Source organism: Trichosurus vulpecula, chromosome 1 (genome assembly GCF_011100635.1).
Source record: "Trichosurus vulpecula isolate mTriVul1 chromosome 1, mTriVul1.pri, whole genome shotgun sequence".
NCBI classification, from domain to species: Eukaryota; Metazoa; Chordata; class Mammalia; order Diprotodontia; family Phalangeridae; genus Trichosurus; species Trichosurus vulpecula.
Genome location: NC_050573.1, coordinates 83,038,834 through 83,062,265, shown reverse-complemented (window position 1 = coordinate 83,062,265; position 23,432 = coordinate 83,038,834). Strand labels below are relative to the sequence as shown.

At 46.8% G+C, this 23,432-nt stretch overlaps 2 protein-coding genes across 2 annotated transcripts in view; both read left to right on the top strand.

Moving 5' to 3' along the window:
* Nucleotides 1-8,541, top strand: part of ARHGAP39 (Rho GTPase activating protein 39) — a 283,264-nt gene extending 274,723 nt beyond the window's left edge. The window contains exons 9-11 of the mRNA XM_036742205.1: nucleotides 603-694; nucleotides 7,437-7,606; nucleotides 7,895-8,541. Of these exons, the coding sequence (XP_036598100.1) occupies nucleotides 603-694; nucleotides 7,437-7,606; nucleotides 7,895-8,089 (457 nt within the window). The 3' untranslated portion in view covers nucleotides 8,090-8,541. The remainder of the gene's footprint in view (nucleotides 1-602; nucleotides 695-7,436; nucleotides 7,607-7,894) is intronic.
* Nucleotides 8,542-17,452: 8,911 nt separating this feature from the next.
* Nucleotides 17,453-22,730, top strand: C1H8orf82 (chromosome 1 C8orf82 homolog). The gene is made up of 3 exons (XM_036740845.1): nucleotides 17,453-17,682; nucleotides 19,004-19,052; nucleotides 19,772-22,730. The coding sequence occupies exons 1-3, from the start codon at nucleotides 17,512-17,514 to the stop codon at nucleotides 20,215-20,217; spliced, it is 666 nt and encodes a 221-aa protein (XP_036596740.1). The 5' UTR covers nucleotides 17,453-17,511; the 3' UTR covers nucleotides 20,218-22,730.
* Nucleotides 22,731-23,432: the final 702 nt, after the last annotated feature.

Genomic DNA, 23,432 nt, shown 5'->3' with positions numbered 1-23,432 from the left:
AACTGCCGTAGAAATGGGAGCTGCAGAGTCACAGGATCTAGGTCTGGAGCTGACAGGGACCCCAGAGGCCTTCCAGTCCAACCAGGGCATTTGAGAGATGAATAAAGAGGGGAAGGAGCTCAGGATGTATGTCACACACCCATGACAAAGGATGGAGGCAGGTCCCAGCATGTAGATCAAGAACACCCAGAACTTGGGTGAGTCCTTTGGAGTTAACAGTGAACTATATCCCACTGCCCTCAACTCCCACTTTGACAGTCTCTACCGCAAGAAATATCAAAGACTTAAAGATTGCATGGAAATAGAGGCCAACTGGGTGCTAGATTGCACAGTGGTTAAAGCACTGGGCTTGGAGGCAGGAAGACCTGAGTTCAAATCCAGCCTCGGTAATATACAAGATGTGTGACCCTGGACCAGTGACTTAACCTCAGTTTCATCAGCTGTAAAGTGGGGGTAATAACAGCACCAGTCTCCTGCAGTTGTTGTATAAAGCACTTAGTAGAGTGCTTGGCACATAGTAGGTGCTATATAAATGCTTATTCCTTCCCCTTCTAAGACAGCTCATTGGTGATAGGAAATGTTTCTCTCTCTCTCTCTCACAGGGTCCCTGGGGACATTGATGAGGTGAATGCTCTGAAGCTGCAGGTGGATCAGTGGAAGATCCCCACAGGGCTGGAGGACCCCCATGTCCCTGGTAAGAGATGGGGCACAGAGTGATATTAGGCAGGCAGAGAGGGTGCTGGGATTTTACACACGCACGCACGCACATATCCTCCGTGGTGCTAGGTCCAATATTGAGGAAGACTGTAGAGGAGACCTTCCAGCTCTGTGTCCTCATTTCCTGTAGAACCATGTGACCTAGAATAGGTGTCCGTCACTGAAGGGAGGATGGTCATGCACTGTAACATCCATCTGGGCCAGCCCTGGCTCACCGAGCCTCCAGATGAGCTCTGCTGTCCTTCCTGCTCCAGCATGCAGTGTAACTGATAGAAGTTAGCAACCTGCCGTGTCACACTCACACCCCAGAAGAGTCAGCACAGGTATAGATACATGCACTTTCTCTTTCCAAATGACATATTCAGTTCTGTGCATACATAATAATACACAATCGTTATAATACATACCTACCCTCTGAAGCCTGCTGTTTCAGAGTTGTTCTGTATTCAACACTGAAGGAAATATAAAGTTTAAATAAAACATGGTTCTGGACTCAGGGAACTTACAGGCTAGGAGGAGGATATGATAGGAATGAAGGAAGACTTCATAACAATCTAGCCAAAGAAAATAATGAGCAAAAGCCGTGAGTCAAGAAAATGGAGGGCATGCTTAGGAGAGTTGTCCAGTTTAGCCAGAACAGTCTGTACATGAAGGGGAATGATGTGAGATAAAGCTGGGAAAGTTAGTTGGAGCCAGATCACAGGGGACATTGGATGCCAGGCAAAGGAGTCTGAACTCTGTTTGATAGGTAATAGTTATTGTAATGTTTTGAAGTAATGGCATGTCCAGATTTATGCACAAGGAGGGTTGTTTGGTTAACTGTGTAGAAGATCTACAAGAGAAGTGTGGCAGGTGAAAAATTAAATGACTGAGGAAACCAAAGTTCAGTCTTGTGAGCATATTGATTTATTAAGCAATGCATGGCAGTTGCCCAACAAACTGGAACCAGACCTCCTCAGCTTAGGCCTAGGCCCCAAACACGGGGGGAACAGACTTGTATACATTAAAAACAATTAAATAAGACCAATTAATTGAAAGGAAATAATACATTAGGTAGTCTGATTTCTAATAGGATGAAAAATTAGGGACTTTCCAAATTGGGTAGACGAGAGCAAACAGATACAATTCCCTGAATTCAGAAAGAGAGACGTCCCACCACCCCCAGATGACAGTAAATAATCAAAGGAATGTGGAAACTGATTGATTAGTATGGGGCCAGTTTTCAGATAAGGCATAGGGGTTGCTTAAGATGTACAGTTGTGAGAAAACTCCTTGCACCAATTTTTGGATCTGACTGGATTTTTGGTTAGCATAACCTAGGTCCTTAGTTAAGGATCTCTAAGCAGCAGGCAGAGGTGGTACAACTTCCAACCCTACAGGGCTAGATTCAAACAATGCAATAAGGTTTTCTCCCAATTCCTATGATTGAATAAAGTTTGCCTACAAGACAGAAGCTGAACTAGACACATGATTGAGCAGAAATGGAATTGAGTCACAGGATGGAGTCAGTATAGTGCACTCACTTCCCACAATTAACCACTTACTCTGCTAACCCCCTCACTTCCCTCAGAAGGAAGAAAATGGAAGCAGGGAGACTAATTCTAGTCCGCCCAAGAGGTAGTAAGGATCTGAATTAGACCAGAAAAGAAAGAATAAGAGAGACGGAGGGATGGTCAGCAAGGCTTGGTAAATGATTAGATGGCTGAGGGTGAGGAAAGAATAAAGTATCACATGAGAAGGCACCTTCCATTGCTTATTTGTATAGATGAGGCAATATGATTGTGGGGCAACGAATATGTCAGAATATTTTGATTTATTGTTTGGTTTTACTGAACTGGAGGCAGCTATGTGGCTTAGTGGATAGAGCACTGGGTCTGGAGTCAGGTAAACCTGAGTTCAAATCCAGCCTCAGACACTTATTCGCTGTGTGACCCTGGGTAAGTCACTTCAGAAGTTGAAGGTGGGGCAAGAGGGTTGATGACAGAGAACACATTATATTTAGAAATTAAGAGATTTCAAATTATGTTTGAGTAGTTTGAGTAGTTTAACGAGTAATAGTGTTGGAAGTTGGATTTCAGAAGGACTGATAAGTAAAAGGGCATTGAGGGAGTAGAGTAGAGGCTGCAAATGTTGACAGTTATTTCTAGCGTTTTGTCTGTGAAAGGGAGAAAGGCTGTAGATTGATAGCCTTATGGACCATGGCAGAGTCAAGTGACGCGGCAGGACCAACCAGACCCAGGAGCCAGGCGGAACAGGCCCTAGCTCCCTGAATCAGTGAGCTGTGGCAGTCACCAGACTTCTCAACCCACAAACACCAAAGACAACAGAGAAGGTTAGTGGGAAAAGCTTCGGGGGACAGAGTGAAAGGATTCACAGTTCAGCCACTGCCCCGGGGTCAGCAGGGTGGTACAGCTACGGAACTACAGCTGCAGTTGCTTTCGGCCCCAGGCCTACCTGGTAGGAGGAATTAAGTGGCGGATCAGAGCAGGAGTGCAGAGCCTGCTTAAGATTTGCTTCAGGTCCTGGTTGGTGGTTCTTGGGGAAGGAGGAGCGCTGGTGTGGCAGAGCTAGCTGTATAGAAATAGCTCTGAAGTCAATGGCGCATCCCCTCAAGCTTGGAACAAAGTACTCTTTACAAGCCGTCATACCCTGCTGAAAAGCTCAAGGGTCAAGTAAGTTGTCTGGGAACATGGCCAGGCAGCGAAAACACATCCAGATTCAGTCTCAGACTTTGGAATCTTTCTTTGGTGACAGAGAAGACCAAAACATACAGCTAGAAGAAGTCAACACAGTCAAAGAGCCTACTTCAAAAGCCTCCAAGAAAAACATGAACTGGTCTCAGGCTATGGAAGAGCTCAAAAGGATTTGGAAAAGCAAGTTAGACAAGTAGAGGAAAAATTGGGAAGAGAAATGAGAAGGATGCGAGAAAACCATGAAAAACAAGTCAATGACTTGCTAAAGGAGACCCAAAAAAATATTGAAGAAAACAACACCTTAAAAAGTAGACTAACTCAAATGGCAAAAGAGCTCCAAAAAGCTAATGAGGGGAAGGATGCCTTAAAGGGCAGAATTAGCCAAATGGAAAAGGAGGTCCAAAAGACCACTGAAGAAAATACTACCTTAAAAATGAGATTGGAGCAAGTGGAAGCTAGTGACTTGATGAGAAATCAAGATATTATAAAACAGAACCAAAGGAATGAAAAAGTGGAAGACAATGTCAAATATCTCATTGGAAAAACCACTGACCTCGAAAATAGATCCAGGAGAGAGAATTTAAAAATTATTGGACTACCTGAAAGCCATGACCAAAAAAAGAGCCTAGATATCATCTTTCAAGAAATTATCAAGGAGAACTGCCCTAATATTCTAGAGCCACAGGGCATTATAGAAATTGAAAGAATCCACAGATAGCCTCCTCAAAAAGATACCAAAAAGAAATCTCCTACGAATATTGTCACCAAATTCCAGAGCTCCCAGATCAAGGAGAAAATACTGCAAGCAGCCAGAAAGAAACAATTTGAGTATTGTGGAAAAACAATCAGGATAACACAGGACCTAGCAGCTTCCACATTAAGGGACTGAAGGGCTTGGAATATGATATTCCAGAGGTCAATGGAGCTAGGATTAAAACCAAGAATCACCTACCCAGCAAAACTGAGTATCATGCTCCAAGGCAAAATGTGGACTTTCAGTAAAATAGAGGACTTTCAAGCTTTCTCAGTGAAAATACCAGAACTGAATAGAAAATTTGACTTTCAGACACAAGAATCAAGAGAAGCATGAAAAGGTAAACAAGAAAGAGAAATCATAAGGGACTTACTAAAGGTGAACTGTTTTGTTTACATTCCTACATGGAAAGATGATGTGTATGATTCGTGAGACCTCAATATCATAGTAACTGAAAGGAATATACATATATGTGTGTGTGTGTGTATACATATGTATATAGATATGCATATATATATGCATATATATATGTGTGTGTGTGTATAGAGAGAGAGAGACATAGGGCACAGGGTCAGTTGAATATGAAGGGATGATATCTAAAAAAATAAAATCAAATTAAGGGATAGGAGAAGAATATATTGAGAAAGGGAGAGATAGAATGGGGTAAATTATCTTGCATAAAAGTGGCAAGAAAAAGCAGTTCTGTAGGAAGGGAAGAGGGGGCAGGTGAGGAAGAATGAGTAAATCTTGCTCTCACTGGATTTGACCTGAGGATGGAATACCATACACACTCAATTGGGTATCTTACCCCACAGGAAAGAAGGAGGAAGAAGATAAAAAAGGGGGGACAATAGAAGGGAAGGCAGACAGGGGGAGGAGGTAATCAAAAACAAACACTTTCAAAAAGGGACAGGGTCAAGGGAGAAAATTCAATAAAGGGGATAGGTTAGGAAGGAGCAAAACGTAGTTTATCTTTCACAACATGAGTATTGTGGAAGGGTTTTACATAATGATACGCATGTGGCCTATCTTGAATTGCTTGCCTTCTTAGGGACAGTGGGCGGGGAGGGAAGAGGGGAGAGAATTTGGAACTCAAAGTTTTAAAAACAGATGTTCAAAAACAAAAAAAAAAGTTTTTGCATGCAACTAGGAAATAAGATACACAGGCAATGGGGCATAGAAATTTATCTTGCCCTACCAAAGAAGAAGGCAAAGGGGGATGGAAGGGGAGTGGGGTAACAGAAGGGAGGGCTGACTGGGGAATGGGGCAACTGGAATATGGAGTGGGCGGGAGGGTAGAAATGGGGAGAAAATTCGTAATTCAAACTCTTGTAAAAATCAATGCTGAAAACAAAATATATTAAATAAATAAAAGAAAAGAAAAAAAAAGAAGGATGATGACCTAGAAGATCAGGGTATTTAAGTGGACCTCAAGTTTAAGAGCATTTGGAGTAGAGAATAAGACTATATACTAGGCTGTGACCTGGTTGCGAAAGGAAGAATGGCCTAGAGGCTAAGCAGTGCATGGAACAGGCATCTAGACAGGGTGATATACATGAATGAAGTGAACCTCGTAGTAGGGGAGGTTGGCTGACTGACGCCAGCAGAGATGATTTGGAGGTAGAGAGTGAGGAGGGAAAAAAAGGCCTGCTTCTCCTTACCTAGTGAATCAGGGCAGAATGAGCCGTGTTATTTTCTGTGGTCATCTCAGTCCCTCATTTAGGAAAGGGCATTTTTCCCCAGGCTCTCATTCTAGTGGGATGGAGGCAAGCATATCCCTTCTGAGAAGACCTGGAAGGTGGGAGGGATAGCGCCCTAGTTTTTAACAGACACTTTTGATCTGTGTGAGTCTGGCCAAATCACTTTAACTCACTGAGCCCCAGTTCCTTCACCTGTAAAATGGGGTAATAATGGCGCCTTCCTCCCAGGGTTGTTCTGAGTATCAAATGAAATAAAATATGTAAAACACTTTGAAAATCTTAAAGTATCGTCTAGCTGTCAGTTATTGTTGTTACGTCTAGGCCATTCTAAAGGCCCCTTTGATTGTCTGGATGCTAGGACCTAGGGTTTTGACCGTTCTTTCCCTTTCCCTCTTAGCCTCTCGGTCCTGGCTGAGCCTGGAACAGATGCTTATCAAGCAATTCTTTCCTGATCCACACCTCTGTTCTTTGATGGGATCCCAAGCTAGCCTGAAACTCTGAGCTCCTACCTCTTCCACCTGCCTCAGCCTCAACTTATTAGCCCTAAATCTTTTTTTATTAATTTTGAGTTTTCAACATTCACTTCGATAAGCTTTTGACTTAAATTTTCTCCCCCTCCCTTTGCCCCTCCCCAAGACAGCGTGCAATCTGATATAGGTTCTACCTGTACCTTCATATTAAACATATTTTCACATTAGTGATGTTGTAAAGAAGAATTAGGACCGATGGGGGGAACCGCAAGAAAGAAGGAACAAAACAAAAATAAAAGAGCAAACAGTGTGCTTCAATCTGTGTTCAGACTCCATAGTTCTTTTTCTGGATGTGGGTAGTATTTTCCATCATGAGTCTTTTGGAGTTGCCTTAGGTCCTTGCATTGCTGAGAAGAGCCAAGCCTGTGAAAGTTATTCATTGCACAGTGCGGCTGTTACTGTGTACAATGTTCTCCTGGTTCTGCTCACTTCACTCAGCATCAATTCATGTAAATCTTTCTAGGTTTGTCTGAAGTCCACCTATTCATCATTTCTTATGGAACAATAGTATTCCATTACATTCATATATCACAACTCGTTCAGCCATTCCCCAAGAGATGGGCATCCCCTCAGTTTCCAATTCTTGGCCACCACAACAAGAGCTGCTATAAATATTTTTGTACATGTGGGTCCTTTTCCCATTTTTATGAGCTCTTTGGGATACAGACCTAGAAGTGGTATTGCTGGATTAAAGGGCATGCAGAGTTTTATAGCCCTTTGGGTGTAGTTCCAAATTGCTCTCCAGGATGGTTGGATCAGTTCACAACTCTACCAGCAATGCATTAGTGTTCCAATTTTCCCACATCTCCTAGAACGTTTATCATTTTCCTGTTTTGTCATGTTAGGCAATCTGATGGGTATGATGTTTACTACCCCTGATTCTTAAGGGACCAGATCATTGTAACCATTAACCACCCCCTGCTGAAACCTCCACCAACCTTGCCATGCGAATACTTATGGGTCTCCCTCCCTCTCCCTCTCCCTCTCCCTCTCCCTCTCCGTCTCTCTCTCTCTCATTGTCTTTCTCTTCCTGCACTCCCAGCATCACTGCTAAAACTCTGGTACCGAGAGCTAGAAGAGCCCCTTATCCCCCACGAGTTTTATGAGCAGTGCATCACGCACTATGAAAACCCCGAGGCTGCCATCGCCGTCGTCCACTCCCTGCCCCGGATCAACAGAATGGTGCTCTGCTACCTCATCCGCTTCCTCCAGGTAATGGGCCTGGCCATTTCGGTGTCCTCTTGAATCAGACCCCTTCTATGTTATTGTTGCCTAGGAATACGAGCCCCAGTTCATCATAGTAGCAGTTCCTCAAGTCCCTTGGCACAAGTAGGGGATTCTGGTACAGTTAGTATGTGCTTTTTAAAAAGGGGAGGGTCACATAGTGGAAAGGTCCCCAGAGCTAGAGGCATCAGAGACCTAGGTGGAATCCCTATTCTCAATCCACATCCAACACAGGTATTTTTGCAGCTTTCTTAACAAGCCTACTGGCCCACACAGGTGTTTGTGCAGCCTGCCAATGTGGCCGTCACCAAGATGGATGTCAGCAACCTGGCCATGGTGATGGCGCCCAACTGCCTGCGCTGCCAGTCAGACGACCCACGTATCATCTTTGAAAACACGCGTAAGGAAATGTCCTTCCTCCGTGTCCTCATCCAGCACCTGGATACCAGCTTCATGGAGGGAGTACTATAGCACCCCGGGGGTTGGCCCACATGCCTGCCCACCCACCTGCAGCTCCCCACCCTGCACAGAGACACAAGATACATAAGGGGACTGCCTGCTGGCCAGGGCTCCCATCTGCCCCACAGTGGTCCGTCTGCATAGCCCCAGGTGAGGGAGATTTTCCAGGAATTCAGTTGGGGCCAAATGATGCCCAGCCCCTGCCCCCTCCTGCACTCTTTCTTCTGGGCATGGTGGATCTGGCCCACTGCTAACTAAAGAAACAACACTGAAGGTAGAGGGGAACCTGAGGGGATGGGGAACTGAGCTGAGCCAAGCCAAGCTGATCCCAGTCCTGTGGCCGATCCCAAATGGACTGTAGGCCACTTGGCTATTCCTGTTAGCATGGGAAAGAGAAGTGAGGTACCGGTGGGCACAGAGCCCACCAGCAGTGGAACAGGCAGACAGGCACCCTGTGGGGAGGACACAGCACAGGGTGGGGGAGACAAGTTGGGTGTGTGGAGAAAACAGTGGGGTGGGGCACCCAGCCCTAGCTGCATATCTGCAGCCTGGGAGGGGGGAGGGGGGAGGGAGGGGAAGGGAAAGGGAAGGGAGGGAAAGGGAGGGGAGGGAATGTATTGGCCCCTGAAATAAGCATGACTGGTTATTAGCCCACAATGGCCCTAGCCAAAACCCAGACCAGGGCTGGGCTGGGCTGCACAGAGAAGGGCTGGACCTGAGCACAGCTCACCAGCCCTGGGGTTTGGTTTTGCGTTTGTCCATGTTGCATTTACACAGCTGGTTACCACCCACCCCCATGTCCCATCTGGCCAGGACATGGGGGACTGGCTGCTAAGGGTCCCCTTGGCAGGAAGGGTCCCATGTGTGTCCTGACCTATTCCCATTCCCATACCTCAGCCCCTCAGCCCTTAGAAGTTAGAAATTTCCTTGGGAGAGCATTGTTAAAAGCACTTTGTTATCTGACCTTCCTCTCTCCATACCTGGCTCCAGAATCAGGCCCAGGCCCACACCTTTACCACCCACTTTGCCTGCCTCTCACTTTTCTCCCACCCTTTTCTTCTGACCTCACTTCTCTTATCCCATTCTCCTGCCCCTGCTCCAGCTTCAGGCTGCAGCTTGGGTCCCCATGACTTCCATCTTATTCTAGCTCCTGCTTCCCACTGACTTCCCCTACCCTCTCTGTCCCTGTGACTTCCCATCCCCTTCCCTGACATAGGACCTGGCACAATGGAAGAGCCTAACACCTCTCCCAAAAAACCCTGAAGGAGCTAAGGGACCAGATGTGACTTTAGGGACTCAGAAGAAGGACAGCTCTAGTCACTGCTGGGTTCCCCCTTTTCTCCACCAGCTTTCCTATTGGCCATGGCCTCCTAGAACTGCAGAACACCAGGGCCAAAAGAATCTGAGATATTATCTCGTCTGTCCCACCCCTTACTTTACAGATGAGGAAATTAAGGCACAAAGAGAAAAGATTTGCCCAGAGTCACCCTGGTAGTAAGAAAAAGAGCTGTGATGTGAGCCCAGTTCTTACTCTAAGTCCAGGGCTCCTTCCACTAACCATAGTTGTCCCAAACCAGCCCATTCCCTCAAACTCACTGTCAGGTACCCAGGGTCCACCATGGGCAGGGACAGGGATCCACTGAGTCCAATCAGTCACATCCCAACCAGGGAACCTTGGGCACAACAAGGGGCAGGACAGGCAGAATCCCCCTCCCCCATTCCCAGCAGGGTGCCCCAAGAAAGTGCCTTCTGCTCCCCAGAGCCAAGCTGACACTGCCCCTTCCCATCCTGACACTCTCCCACCATGTGAGGATAGAGATTTACCACCACTACCCAGCCAGTCCTCCTCCTCCTCCTCTGTTCAGGGCTGGCCCCTGAGGACTAGGGAGGGGATTGATTTGAGGGACCAGGGGCCACAACTCTGGGGCCTTCCTCCAGCCTCTCCCTCCTTACTTCCATTCTGCCCTGGCCCCAGGACATTTGCAACTTTGCTCTCTCCCCAAGTCCCTGCTCCCTTTTCTCTAGGCAGATGGGGAACATGCTCCCATGCCTCAGGCAGACCCAGTCTTTGGGGATCCCAGCTCCAAAGACTCAAGCTTAGCTGTTCTCACTGTCCTCCACAGCCAACAGGGCAGCTCTCACTCTAGGAGACCTTCCCTGGGAGCTTCCACACCTAGGCCTAAAGGAGTGTCTTTTGGCCAGGCCACTGCGGTAGCATGAGTTGTCTTCTTTATTCCACCCAGACTGCCCTTGCTTGCCTGATGCTGGCCCCAACTCTAACTCCAGGCAGGAGTGAGGTAGACAAGTGGTTGCCCCTTGTGTTCGAAGCAGAGCCCAAAATAAAGGAGAGGGGGAAGTTCCTGAGGCTTCAGACCCTTTGACCCAAGCCTTAGATGCCACCAGCTGCCATGTCCCCATCCCTAGCCCTGTCCCCCACCCTCTGCCTCAAGTGCCCTTTCCCCACTCCTCTGGGGGCCTCTCCCAGAACAATTCTCTACCCACTGAGCTTGAGGGCTTCATGGCCCCTTTGGGTCAGCACTGACTGTAGGGGAGCCCAATGGAGTAGAGGTTTCCCTGGGCCTTCCTCAGAAGTTGCCTAAGGACTGGCTCAGTGAGATATCCCCATCCCCCCAGACTCAAATTGGTGTTGGGGGGCAGAACAGGGGCACAAGGGGCCATGGCAGGGCAGTGCACAGGGTAGCCTGGGAGCCAAGGGGGTAGGGAGGGGGGGTGGGGCAAGAGTATTTTTTCTTAGTGTAACTATAAATTCAGAATTTATCCCGCATCCTCATTGTGGCAGCGGAGCCTTTGTATAGAGATATAAATAGAGACAGAGTGAGAGATATAAGGACTAAATTTGCTAATGAAATCATTTTAATCCAAATGCTATTTATCTCCCCAGCCATCACCCAGCCTCAGCCCAGAGCAAGTTGGTATCATAGTTTTCTTCTGCATCTTTTCTTGGCTTGTGACCAAAAAGCAACCCAACCCCATCCCTAACTTCCTGCCCTATACCTGGCCCCATAGCAGATTTGAAGGAATATGGATGAGAGGGAAGTCCAGCAAGGTTCCCTCTCAGCCTGACACCAAAGGAGATAAACTATGGAGAAGGCAGCTTCCTGATAAGACTAGTCATCTGCCCTCCACAGGTGAGACCCAGGGAAGGAGGGAGAGAGCAAGCCCACGATGATTGATACCTTGTGGGGGCCCAAGACGGTCCTTTGACCTTTGCAATAAATGCCAGAAAATCCAGGCATCCCCATTTCATATCCATCTCAGCCAGGCTACATGTTCATGGAATGTGGACGGGGGTAGATTTCCCTGTGTGAAGGCAAGGCCCTAGAAACGAGGTTACTTGGGGAAGAGCAACCTGCAAAGCTCTGGATCCCAGTGCCAGGGCAAGCCCATCTTCCAGTCCATGTGGAGAAGACCCACCTGTGTACCATTTTTTAATAGCCTGCTTGGGGTGAGGGGCCTGGGTGGTGAGGGGAACAAGCAGGGCCTGCTCTGTCCAATGTTGTGGGGCCCCCTCCCAGTTTGTACATTTTCCATGTTGGAGTTTTTTGGTTCTGGTTGCTGTAAAACTTCATTTGTTTTCCTGTTTTTATATATCTATTTTTTTTAGAATTGTTTTTATTTATTATTAAAAAAACAAACAAAAAACAAACAAAAAAATATCCCCACTCCCCCTCCTGCCTCAGCCCTGGGATTGGGGTGGGGGAGGATGGAGAGGGAGGAGGGCCGCACTGGTTCTGGCCTCAAGCCCCTGTGGGACTCCAGCCACAAGTCCCCAAACTGCCAGCCAAGCCCAGCAGGATCCCCAACCCTTCCTTGTTCTCTAGCACCAATCTCTCCTCACCAAGGACTGGAGGCTGCTGTAGGCAGGTCTCTGGGTTGGTGGGGTTGGCATAGGTAACATCCTTCCTCAGCCTCCCAAATTCCTCCTCAGATAGCCATCTCAGGAACTGGGCCAGCCATGCTGGGGAGGGGGAGGAATGCAACCTTCCAATGAGGTGGGTGGGAGGTAGGGTACTTACTGGGAGGGGGGGAGGGGGCAGGGCCACAGCCCCATTGTCTGACTAACTGTAATTATGACGCATGGACATGTAGAGGTGGCTCCATGTCATGTGAATAAAATACATATGGACACTCTCTCCATTGTTGTTCTCACTCTGTCTCTCCCCCCTTTTTTTCCACCTTTTTTTTTTTTTTGCCTTCCCTGAAAGGCCTGCCTTAGTACCCGCCTGGTAGCAGCTGAACAGGGCTGTAACACATCCAAGGAGTCCCCAGAGTCTTGTCACCTTCACTGCCACTATGATGACCAGAGTGAGAAAACAAACACTCATTTCTATAGCACTCTGAAATTACACAGGATCATGGGAGTCAGAGCTAGGTGGAGACTTAATGGTCATCTAGTCCTAACCGTCATTCTGCAGCTAAGGAAACCAAGAGGCAGAAGAAGGCTCTTGCTGTAGGTCCTGCACAGGCAGGAGGCACAGAGCCAAGTTTCTGACGGAGGCCCTTTGGCTTCAAATTCATCACTTCTACAGTAACAGCGCCCAGCTCTGGGGGCTTGGTGAATACAGGTACTTACTGAGGCTCAGAAAAGGAAGTGGCCTGCTCAGCATCACCCCACTACCAAGTGCCGAAGCCAGAATTTGAACACACTGCTTCGATTCCAGCCATCTTTCCACTGTAGTGCTTTGTAAATCTTTATAAGCTGTATAAATGTGGTTTATTATTATAAAGTTTGTGTCAACAACAGGTGAACCAGATTCGTTCTTGGAGGCTTATCAGTAATACATGTTACAGCTTTGTACCCACCCAGAATTTGACTCTTGTCAAGATCTCCACATTAAAAAAAAAAAGGCCTTCATGACCCTCAGGCTAACAATATATCATAAAGGGACATGGATATGGTTTAATCCAACAAAAGTAAAAAATTTGGACGTGTACCAAATTCTATAAAGAGTCGAGACAACTACTCCTTTTCCTGTGGGCCTCCTCCCTTCTCCAGGAGCTGTACGGTCCTCCCAACTTAGAGTACTACCAGAGGTGACAGACACACACAGGAAAAACTCTTGGTTGCTAGAAGGGGCCTGCCTTCCTACCTTCCCTCAAGGGAACAGCATTTTGTCAAGAGTCAAGCCACCCCTCCCTTGTGGTGACTCCCTACTTAGCTTGGAGACCTCTGTGTTCCAGATCTGTAGCAGTATCCTAGGGTTTGGGGCCCCTCCCATCAGTAAAAAAAACAAACAAACAAAAAAAAAAAACCTCAAAGACCTGACATAGTTGACTCCTCACCTTCTTGCACCTCAATCTGGGAGGGGAATAGAGGTCAGCAAGTCTGGGTTCCTACTACAAACAGAAGCACAGGGAGGAGTTTACCAGTGGGAAAAGAGGACTGGTATGGAAGAGGTGTATGGTCCAGGGTGAGAAATGTAATATGCCAAGTGATTTGGTGGGGAAGGCACTAGCATTTGGGGAATCAGGAAAATCTTCATACAGAAGAAGCTCCTTGACCTCCATCTTTAAAAAAGAAATGAATTCTATCAGGCAGGGGAAAGAAAGAGTGCATTCCAGGCATGAGGGATTGCCGGTAAGAAGGCGTAGAACTGGGAGGTGAAGTATTCTTGCCCAGTTGGGCTGATCAGGAGTGTACAAGCAAGCCATATCTAATGAGACTAGAAAGATGGGTTGGGCCCAGGTTGTCTAGGGCTTTCAAAGTTCAGCTGGAATGTGTATGTTCTCCTAGAGGCAATAGGAATCTTCTGGAGTTGATTGATTAGGGGGATCACACAGTCCAGTCTGAGCTGAAGGAAAGTTACTTTGGCAGCAATGTATAGGATAAACAGGAGAACATCAAGTCAAAAGACTGGAGTCAAGGAGAACAATCAGGAGGATGTTGTGGCCATTTGTGCAAAAGTCGATGAGAATCTGAACTCTCTCCTCTGTGACTTTTTATGTAAATGATTGGGGTCAGATATGAAGGTAGAAACAGCAGGATTTGACAGCTAATTGGATATGGGAGACGAGGGAAAATGTAAAATCCTAGAAAATGCTGACGTTGTGAGCCTGGAAGACTGGAAGGATAGTGATACCTTGGACAGAAATTGGAAAGTTTGGAAGAGAACTTGCAAGGAAAGGTAATGAGTGCGGGTCTGGAATGTTGAGTTTAAGATGTCTCAGGGGCATCCTTTTGAAATGTCTAATAGTTGGTGATGCAGGGCTGAAGCTCAGGAGAGAAACTGGGGCTAGATGTATAGATCTGTGTCGTCTGCATGGGACTTAAACCCTTGGGAGCTGATGGATTATAGAGGGTGGCCACCTTTTAAGGGCAGCCGTACAAGTGTGTCTTTAGTCACAGCATCAGAAAGAGGAGTGTTGGGAAAAGAGTGATTTTCCAAGTGGGTCTCCATTTCCAGTGGAAAATGCTCCCCTCAGTCATGACAAAGACAGGAAGCCCAAACGAGCCATCGTTAGAGTTAAAGTCAGGGAAACTCTAGCGTGCCAGGAATGTCCTACACACAAGTCGAGGGTTCATAGTAAGTTTAAGGTTTAAGTAATCTTAAAGATTGAAGGAATTTTAAAGATTAAATCCAGCCTGCTTTTTTACAGATAAGTAGATCAAGGCCCAAGGTCACAGAGCTACTAACAAAAAGTAATGATTCAAACTCAAGTTTTCTGACCTTCAGTCAAATATTCATTCTGCTAGTAGATGAATACTATGGTGCATCATGGTACAAAAAATTACAGGCTTTAGGAAATGGGTTATGTCTGATGAGACAGATTTTCAGAGGGCTGCAGTTTATTGTACTTCTGCCCTTGGAAGGGTATTTATTAAATGGTTTGTGATTATGCCACCAGTTAGCAAAAAATAAATAAATAAAACACCAACTCCAACAATGGGCTGAAAGCCCAGCCCTGAATTTGTAAAGGTCTCTCTAGCTTCCAGAGCTATCCTGTACCCTCATGTCCCAAAGGGGACACCAGGAAGAGTAAAGGCAGGGTCAACCATAGGTGTTAATGAGAAATAAGATTATTCCATCAAATTGCATCTTTAACAGAATAAAAGGATACAATTTAAACACAGCCCAGTCTCACGAAGCTGAAGAAAGGCAAAGGAAGGGGGATAAAGACCATCAGTTCCTCTTTTTCCTAAGCCTTGTGGAAACCAAAGTGAGAACCCCAGATTAAAAAACATATAGTCAAAACTCTCCCCTTGTCCCTATAGAGTTCACCTCTCTCTCTTGGAGTCTTAAGTTGAGAGAAGGTAACTACAAATGTCACTAACCAAAGGCTGACATGCTTGTACCTCAGTTTCACATTTCAAGGGAAGACTCCACCACTCCTCTCCAGAAACCTTCAAAAACTCTCCCTGTAAGAACAGGGGAAAAAACCACTCTCCAGTCTTGTTCTCCCATTAACGTCCTCTCTTCCCAAGCTGGGAAGTAATAACCAACTACCAGGATTGTTAATGCCTTAGGCCCCCTTCTAGGCAGCCAGCCAAAGCCTTAGCCAACAGCAGTGATGCTTCTTAGAAGAGAGCCTGGGCTTGGAAAGAAGGTTGTGGAGGCAGGGAGAAGTGATGGGATAAAAGGGGGGTAGGGGAGGTTGTACATTATTAGTCAATCAATAAGCAGTGAACTCAGCACTGGGGATGCAAAAGTAGACAGGAAAGATTTCATGAAGGAGGTGGCACTTGAACTGAGTCTTGAAAGAAATCATGGTGTATTTCCAAGAAACAAAAGTAAGGAGGCAGTATATTCTTGGCACGGAAGACAGGAAAGGGAGGAGGAAAAGTCAGGTAAGAGAAGAACCAGGAGGGGGGAGCATCCTAAAACTCACAGAGGAGAGTGTATCCATGAAGAGAGGGCAGTAAAAAGTGTAGAATACAAGTGAGAGGTCAAGCAGGATGAAGACCGATCTGGCATTAAGAGATCCTTACTAACTTTGCAGAAAGCAGTTTCAGTTGAATGGTGAGGTTGGAAGCCAGCTTACAGAGGGGTGGAGAAGAGAATAAATTGGGAGAAAGTGGAGGCACCAAATGTCAGCTTTTTAAGGACTTTGGCTGAAAAATAAACAAGATATGATAGTGGGAGATGATGTCATCTTTGTTGTTCAGTTGTCAGTGGTGTCCAACTCTGTTGTGATTCTGTGGACCATACTGTTAATGGCTTTTTTTGGGCAGAGATACTGGAATGGTTTGCCATTTCCTTCTCCAGGGGATTAAAGCAAACAGAAGTTAAGTGATTTGCCCAAAGTCACACAGCTAGTAAGTATTTGGTCACATTGGAACTCAAGTCTTCTGACCCCAGGCCTAGTGTTCTATCCACCGAGCCACCTAGCAGCCTCCTACTTGATATGATCTAATTAGGGTTTTTTGAGGATCGAAGAGAGTGACTATATACACGCACACATGTACGCACACATGTAGGCAGCAGGGAAGGAACGAGCAGACAGGGAAATTGAAGATGAGGCATGGGAATGTCATCCAGGATGCTTGGAAGGAGTCAGCCTTGGTGAGAAAAGTTTCTTATCAGAAACTGGAGCAAAGGAGAAAGTAATATAATGAAGAGTTCAAGATAAGGAATCAGAAGATCCGGAGTCCTGGCCCTGCCACTAGCTAAATAACCATGGGCAAGGTTGCTGCCCCTCTGAGCCGCAGTTTCACGATCATAGGCTTATTAGATCATCTAGTTCAAACACCACAGTGAGGCTGATGTACTAAATCACTGGTCCCTGCTAGTTACGACTTACATTGTCTGTTACTGTGATGTGTGTATGTTTGGGGGATGGAAGGCGGGGGAGCGGGCCTCCACTTTACTCTCCCAGGCCAGCGTAGAAAGCGGAGGCCAAAGGGAGGAAGGGTACACTAGACATTCCAGAGGTGCCCGTGGTGCCATGGAGGAACGTGTCGGGAGGCTGGGACCCCAGGACCCGGGAATCGCCACTTCCCCGGGGAGTGAAGAGGGATCATAGATCGGCATCCGGAAGGAACCTCCGAGGGCCTACTCTGCCTGTCACGTTTGATAAATGCCAAATGACTCATGAGGAAATTCAGGCCCAGAGGAAGATCTTGCAACACCATTAATTTCTAAAGAAGCTGATAATCAGAGGGCAAGGAGATTGATCGAGTGGCGCATGGATTCGGAATATTCCCAGCAGTGACTTGCCCGAGTCACGGTGCAACCTAAGGTCCTTGGGCTTCAAGCAAGAGTAATAACGAGTTAATGCCGCTGCACCGGGCTCCGCGGCCCTTTCCCCTCGCCTTCCCTCCAGCTCCTCCCCGGAACTCCAGCCGAACGGGTGTCAGCTGCCGGGAGACGAGCGCTTCCGTAGCACCGGCCCCGCCGCCCGCCCATCCGTGACCGGACGGCAACTTCCGGTTCGGAAGGCCGAGCCAGAGCGGATTCGGGTCAGGTGCTGGCAGGATGTTGCCGATGAGTGGCCGCCTCAGGTTCGGCGCTAGGGCCCTGCCCTTGGCCCTTTCTCGCGGGGTGGGGGCGAGGGCGGCCAGCGGCGAGGGCTTCTCCTACACCCAGGGCCAAAGCCCCGAGCCCAAGACCCGCGAGTATTTCTACTACATTGACCATCAAGGCCAGGTGAGCGGGGGAGGGGGCAAAGGAGGCGGGGGAATGGTGGCAAAGTGGGAGGGAAAGAGGGAGGAGCTAAGGGGGAGGGGCTGGGCCGCAGTGCCGCGTGTGTGTGTGTGTGTGTGTGTGTGTGTGTGTACACGAGCACACACGTCCATTACCCCCATGCCCACGTGTCCGGGACGGAAGCGTTCATTCGTGCGTGTACCACAGCTCCCCTCAGATGCACGGACCCAGGTAGCCTACGCAGTTCCATTTGACGCGCGCTTATCAGGCACCTGAGACCCGCGCTTACCCGGTGCCTTCACTGTCCGGAAGCTTGTCACGCACAGAGTCAGTCCTCCAGACTATGACGGGCCCCCCTCAGTGAGACCCGTGAATGGGATCCCATGAAAAAGAGATCAGCCTAACCACCTGACCTAGAGTCACCAAAGGGTCACAAATGCCCGCTGTTCAGACTGTGACAGGACGTTATCACTGAGTTAGCGGGTCATTCCGTGCATATCTTGGACAGGCGCTACAGAGCTCGATCCACAATTACATAATAGCGTGAGAATGGATTGCATTGCATTTGGGAAATTGCATGTGGAACTTGTAATGGCTTCAAGTTGCTTCCTCCCACACATAAAACCACCTTTTCAACACAGTGTTCTCCTAATAATGCTCTGTGATGAACACCGCAATTTCTGAAGAACCAAAATGCAGTGGGATTAATTGACGTAGAGTAGCACATGACAGGGCTTCAGAATATTCCCAACAGGATCTATGTACAAGCAATGACATCCAAGAAAAGGGAAATGTGTAATTGGCAAAAGGAGATGGGATAATCGTGTTGCAATAATGAGAGATAACAGCCAGTACCCATAAAATCTCCAAAGATCTAGAGGACAGTGTTCACTGCCTAGGGTGGCTCCCCTATGGAGGATCTCTCGGTGTACACACACACACACACACACACACACACACACACACACACACACAATGTCTGGGTGAAAAGGCACAGATGTAATCTGCACCAGAGGAAAGAATACCACATCACCATGATCATGGGTCTCCTTTAAATATTCAAGTGCTATGATATAGGCACTGGAGATGCAAAGATAAAAATGGTGTCTTGCCTCCATGGAGAATGAGCTGCAAGGCCTGAAAAGACAATAAAATAGTACACAAAAACCAAGGGATACAAGCACACTTGCACACAAATACTAGGGCGTGCAAATGTGCACAGTGCACACCCTCCCAGATCACCACCACTCTGTCTCCCTAGGATGGGGGGGGTGTCCAGCTCTTATCCCTCTCTTTGTCTCTCTCTCCTGCCCATGTCCTGCAGCTTTTCCTGGATGATGCTAAAGTGAAGAATTTTATCACCTGCTTCAAAGGTACGACCCACCCGCAATGACCCATCAGAACGTTGAGACCCAACTAGTCCATTTGAGAGCCCAGGTCCCTTCCCAGGGCTCCTGCTCCCTCCACTACTCCCTTTCTCTTCTCCTGATGAGTAGCGAGCTCTCCAGCTATCAGCATTAAGGAGCACTGGGTCTAGTCTTCTCAGGGTCTCTTCCAAGGGAGATGAATCACAGGAAACTTGCCTCCCTCATTCTCCCCACTCTTGTGTCTGCCTGAAATGGGAGAATAGAGCTTTCAGGAACCTGGTTCATGTAATCCAAACACCTCATTTTATAGAGAAGAAAACTGAGTACTCGACAGGTTGAGTGCCTTGCCCAAAGTCACACACATTATACAAAAGGCAGGCTTCAAATCCAGGTCCTACAACATCCAGCTTTCCTCTACAACACACAAGCTCTCCTTTGGGCAGCACAGGCTTCTGTAATAACAGTAACCTCTCGCGATGCCCAGCCTTTCTGACTCTTTCCCCAGGCCCCTTGTCCCTCCCTTCCCTCCACCACCACCACCCCACCACCAAGACTCAGCCATGTGGTCTCAGAGGAGTCTCTTCCCCACCCTGGGCTTTAGCTTCAACAAACGTAAGATAAGGGGGGTTGGACTATATCATCTTCAGACTGCAGTATTCTTTGATCTTGTGACTCTCTCTCTTCTATTTGGGGGCTTGCTAACCCCTGCCTCCTCTACCTTGCAGACCGGCAGTTCCTGGTCTTCTTCTTCTCCCGCTTGAGGAAGAACCAAAGTGGTCGCTATGAAGATGCCTTTCCCTTTGTCTCACTGTGTGGCCGTGAACGCAACTTTGTGCGCTGTGAAGACCTGCCTGTGGTCTTCACACACCTGCTGGCAGATGGCCCGGGGCCTACTCGCCTCTCCTATGGTGGAGGGGGTGAGGCCCTGGCTGTACCCTTTGAACCTGCTCGACTGCTGCCCCTCCCTGCCAACGGACGGCTGTATCATCCAGCACCCAAACTGGCTGGCGGTGTGGGGCTGGTCCGTTCTTCCCTGGCCTTTGAGCTCAGCAGCTGCTTCCATTATCCACCAGGAGGGGCCACACTGCCCACCCATATCTTGTGGCAAGGCCAGAAATACCCCCTAACCATGGACCTGGCATCCCTATTTCCTGAATCCTGCGAGCCCTGAAACATTGTACCCCCTTCTTCACCTGCTGTCTGCCTTTGCTCCCTCTGCCTCAGGGATATGGACATCAGGAACATGTAGGTCCACACTACAGCAGATAGTAACCCTCAGGGATATGACCCACCAAAGCCCTGGAGGTTGCAGGTGCTGGGAGGGCAGTGGGAGGAGAGCCTTAGCAAAGATATGTTCTGGAGCTACAGGTTCCTTAACAAGGATTAAGAGTCCTCCCTGTGATGTGCTTATTGCCTTTTTGTGACTGAGGCTGGTAAAGTTCACTAATAAACAAGGGAAAGGGGGCAGGGCAGGGTAGAATAGGTAGAACAAGGGAATTCTCCCAGCATTGGGGAGTTGTGGGATATAAGGAGGAAGAGTCCTGCTGCTGTGCTGTGACAGGGAGCCAAGAGAAGGATTGAGCAGCAAGGCCTTGAAGGAAAGTGCCTTCACTCCCACCTGCCCTCATATAATCACCTTGGGCCTCACCCACAGCTTCATGACAGTGGAGGAAGTGGGGGCACAGGCTCCACACTTTGGACGACTGAATTCAGTTTAAGCAAACACTGTGACAACTATGTTCTAGGCCCTATTCTGAGCACTAAAGAGACAAACATTAAAAAGAATGACAGCTTTGCTCTCACAGAGCTTACAATCAACATTAAGTCTCTCCTGATTGCCCCGGTCACTCATGCCCTCCCTCCTTCCCCAAATCACTGATTGCTGCACCAGGCATTCTGGCAGGTGCTAGGGATACAGAGACAATACTAAGATAGTCCCTGCCCTCAAGGAGCAGTGGAAAAGATTCAGGAGTATCCATGTTGTCAAATGCAACAGAGGTCAAGAAAGATGAGGATTAAGAGGAGGCTCTTAGGTTTGGCTCTTTGGTTTAAGAAAGTATTGGTAACTTTGGAGAGAGCAATTTCAATATTATGGAGAGTTCAGAAGAGACAGGAGGGGAAATTGAGGAACCAAATGATGGGTTTTTCAAAGAGTTTGGTTGAGAAAAGGAGAGGAATGCAGCAGGGATGGTAGGATCTAGTGAGGGATTTTTGAGAATAGGGGGTGATTGAAGATGGAGGTAATGACAGTGGGGGGGTAGTTTTCTAAAGAAAACAGGAAGGAATGGTATCAATGGTACCTATAGAAGTGTTGGCCTTAGTATAAAAAAGGACCAGCTCTTCATTAGCAACTTAAGTAAAGCAAGAAATATTGAAGGTGATGCCAGGTGGCTGTGAGAAGAGGGTGCTTGAGGTAAACAGCTGTTTTTTTAGAGGGGAGAGAATGTAGATTATGAGGTGAGGACTTCAGCTGAGAGGGTGGAGGAATGATATAGTGTGGGAAATGAGAAGGAAATGGAGATGAGGTTTACAACGGTTGTTATGGAGAGTAGGATAGTGAATTAGGGAAGAACGATATGTTTGCCTTGTTATGTATGAGCTCAGTTGAGATTGAATAACGAGGTTGTCTGTGATGAAAGTAATTCACAGTTGGGGTTTAGCAGGGTGTGAGAAAGCCATGGGAGGCAGGATTTGTAGAATTGAGCTGGTTGTATACATCGCTTGAGTAAGCCAGAGCTAGTCTAACAGAACCTCATTCACCCATATGCATACCAATATGATTTCCTAAGAACCTTTCAGGGCTATGAGTTCTATCAGAATATACACATGCATACAGTTCTCTATACACTTTACATCAGCATATGAGAACAACGGCTCTTGTTTATTTAGCATTTTCCTCACAATCAATAGCCCTGGTAGGAGAGAGTACAAATATTAGTTGCTTCAGTATTTCAAGGATCTATTCACTAATGCTTGTTTATTTAATGAGAGATTCTTTGGGAGAGAACTATGGCTATTGGAATATTCAGACTGTTGGAGTCAGTGATCTAGTTGGTCCTCCTATCACCAATAGAGACTGCATTCATTTCCACATCTTAGTCAATAGTTCTTCGTGAGTTGCTAAGACCAAAAGATTCATCCCTCAGTGGCCTAATGAAGAACTTCACCACACAGGGTGGTGACTCATAGTTGATCCCCAGAACTGTACTCAGTCTTTCTAGCTTAGCAAAACTTGCCAGAATTTGTACACCTCTGGCAGTCTGAAAATCTGGTTGCCTTCGTGCCATGAAGAGTCATAGGAGGAAGCCTTTAGTGGAAGTATTGAAAATATTTTCCTCATTTTACAGATGAGGAAACAAAGGACCTCAGAGGAAAGTAATTTACAGCCTTATGACTAGTAAGGGTCTTAAAACACCAATTCATATAGCACTTTATAGTTTACAGTGCACTAGTTTAATGGGAAAAGCCCTAGAAACAGAGGTAGCCTCGATACAGAAGGACAAGAAAATGGTACAATTTTTTTTTCAATCCAGCAAGCAAAATGCCTACTGTGGGCAAAACTGGGTGCTAGGGTTACAAAAATAAAAACCAGCCCATGGCTTTGTAGACCTTACAATCAACTGGTATGTGTATATTACCAAGGAAACCCAGCAAGAAGAAATAAAGAAGTTCCTTTGAAAATAATTACTGGGAGTCCACCTACCAAGACACATAAAAACTATATGAATACAATTACAAAGTGCTATTTATAGAAACAAAGACTAAGTAATTGGAGAAATATTAGTTGTTCGTGAGTAGTAAATAAAAATGAAAATAATAAACTAATTTATAATGCCATCAATCAAGCTGCCAAAGGATAGTTTATAGAGCCAGGAAAACACAGAATTCATCTGGAATTAGAGTCACAAGGGAAATGGAAAAAAAAAGTGGGAAGGAAGCTAGCTGTACCAGATCCCAAAGTATGCTATACAGCAGTAATCTTCAAAATGATTTGGTATTCAATAATAGATTAATCAGTGAAATAGATTAGATTCACAACAAAGAGAAGCTAATGAATACAGTCCATAGGGTTTTGTAAACCTAAGGACCTCAATTACTGAGCCAAGGGTTCACCAACAACAACAAGAACAAAAAAAAAAAAACTGCTGGAAAAACTGAAACATAGTCTGGCAGGAACTAGGTATAGACCAGCATTTCACAAGATAATCTCAAAATGGGTATGTGACTTACACATAAATGGCAACATAAATTAGTGGATCAAGGATCTATAAATAGGAAATTGACCAAACAAGGGATAGAAAGGATTGGAGAAAATAAGATGGACAGTTATTAAGTTTTTGCACAACCATTGCACCTAAAATTTAAAAGGAAGCAGGTAACTGGGGA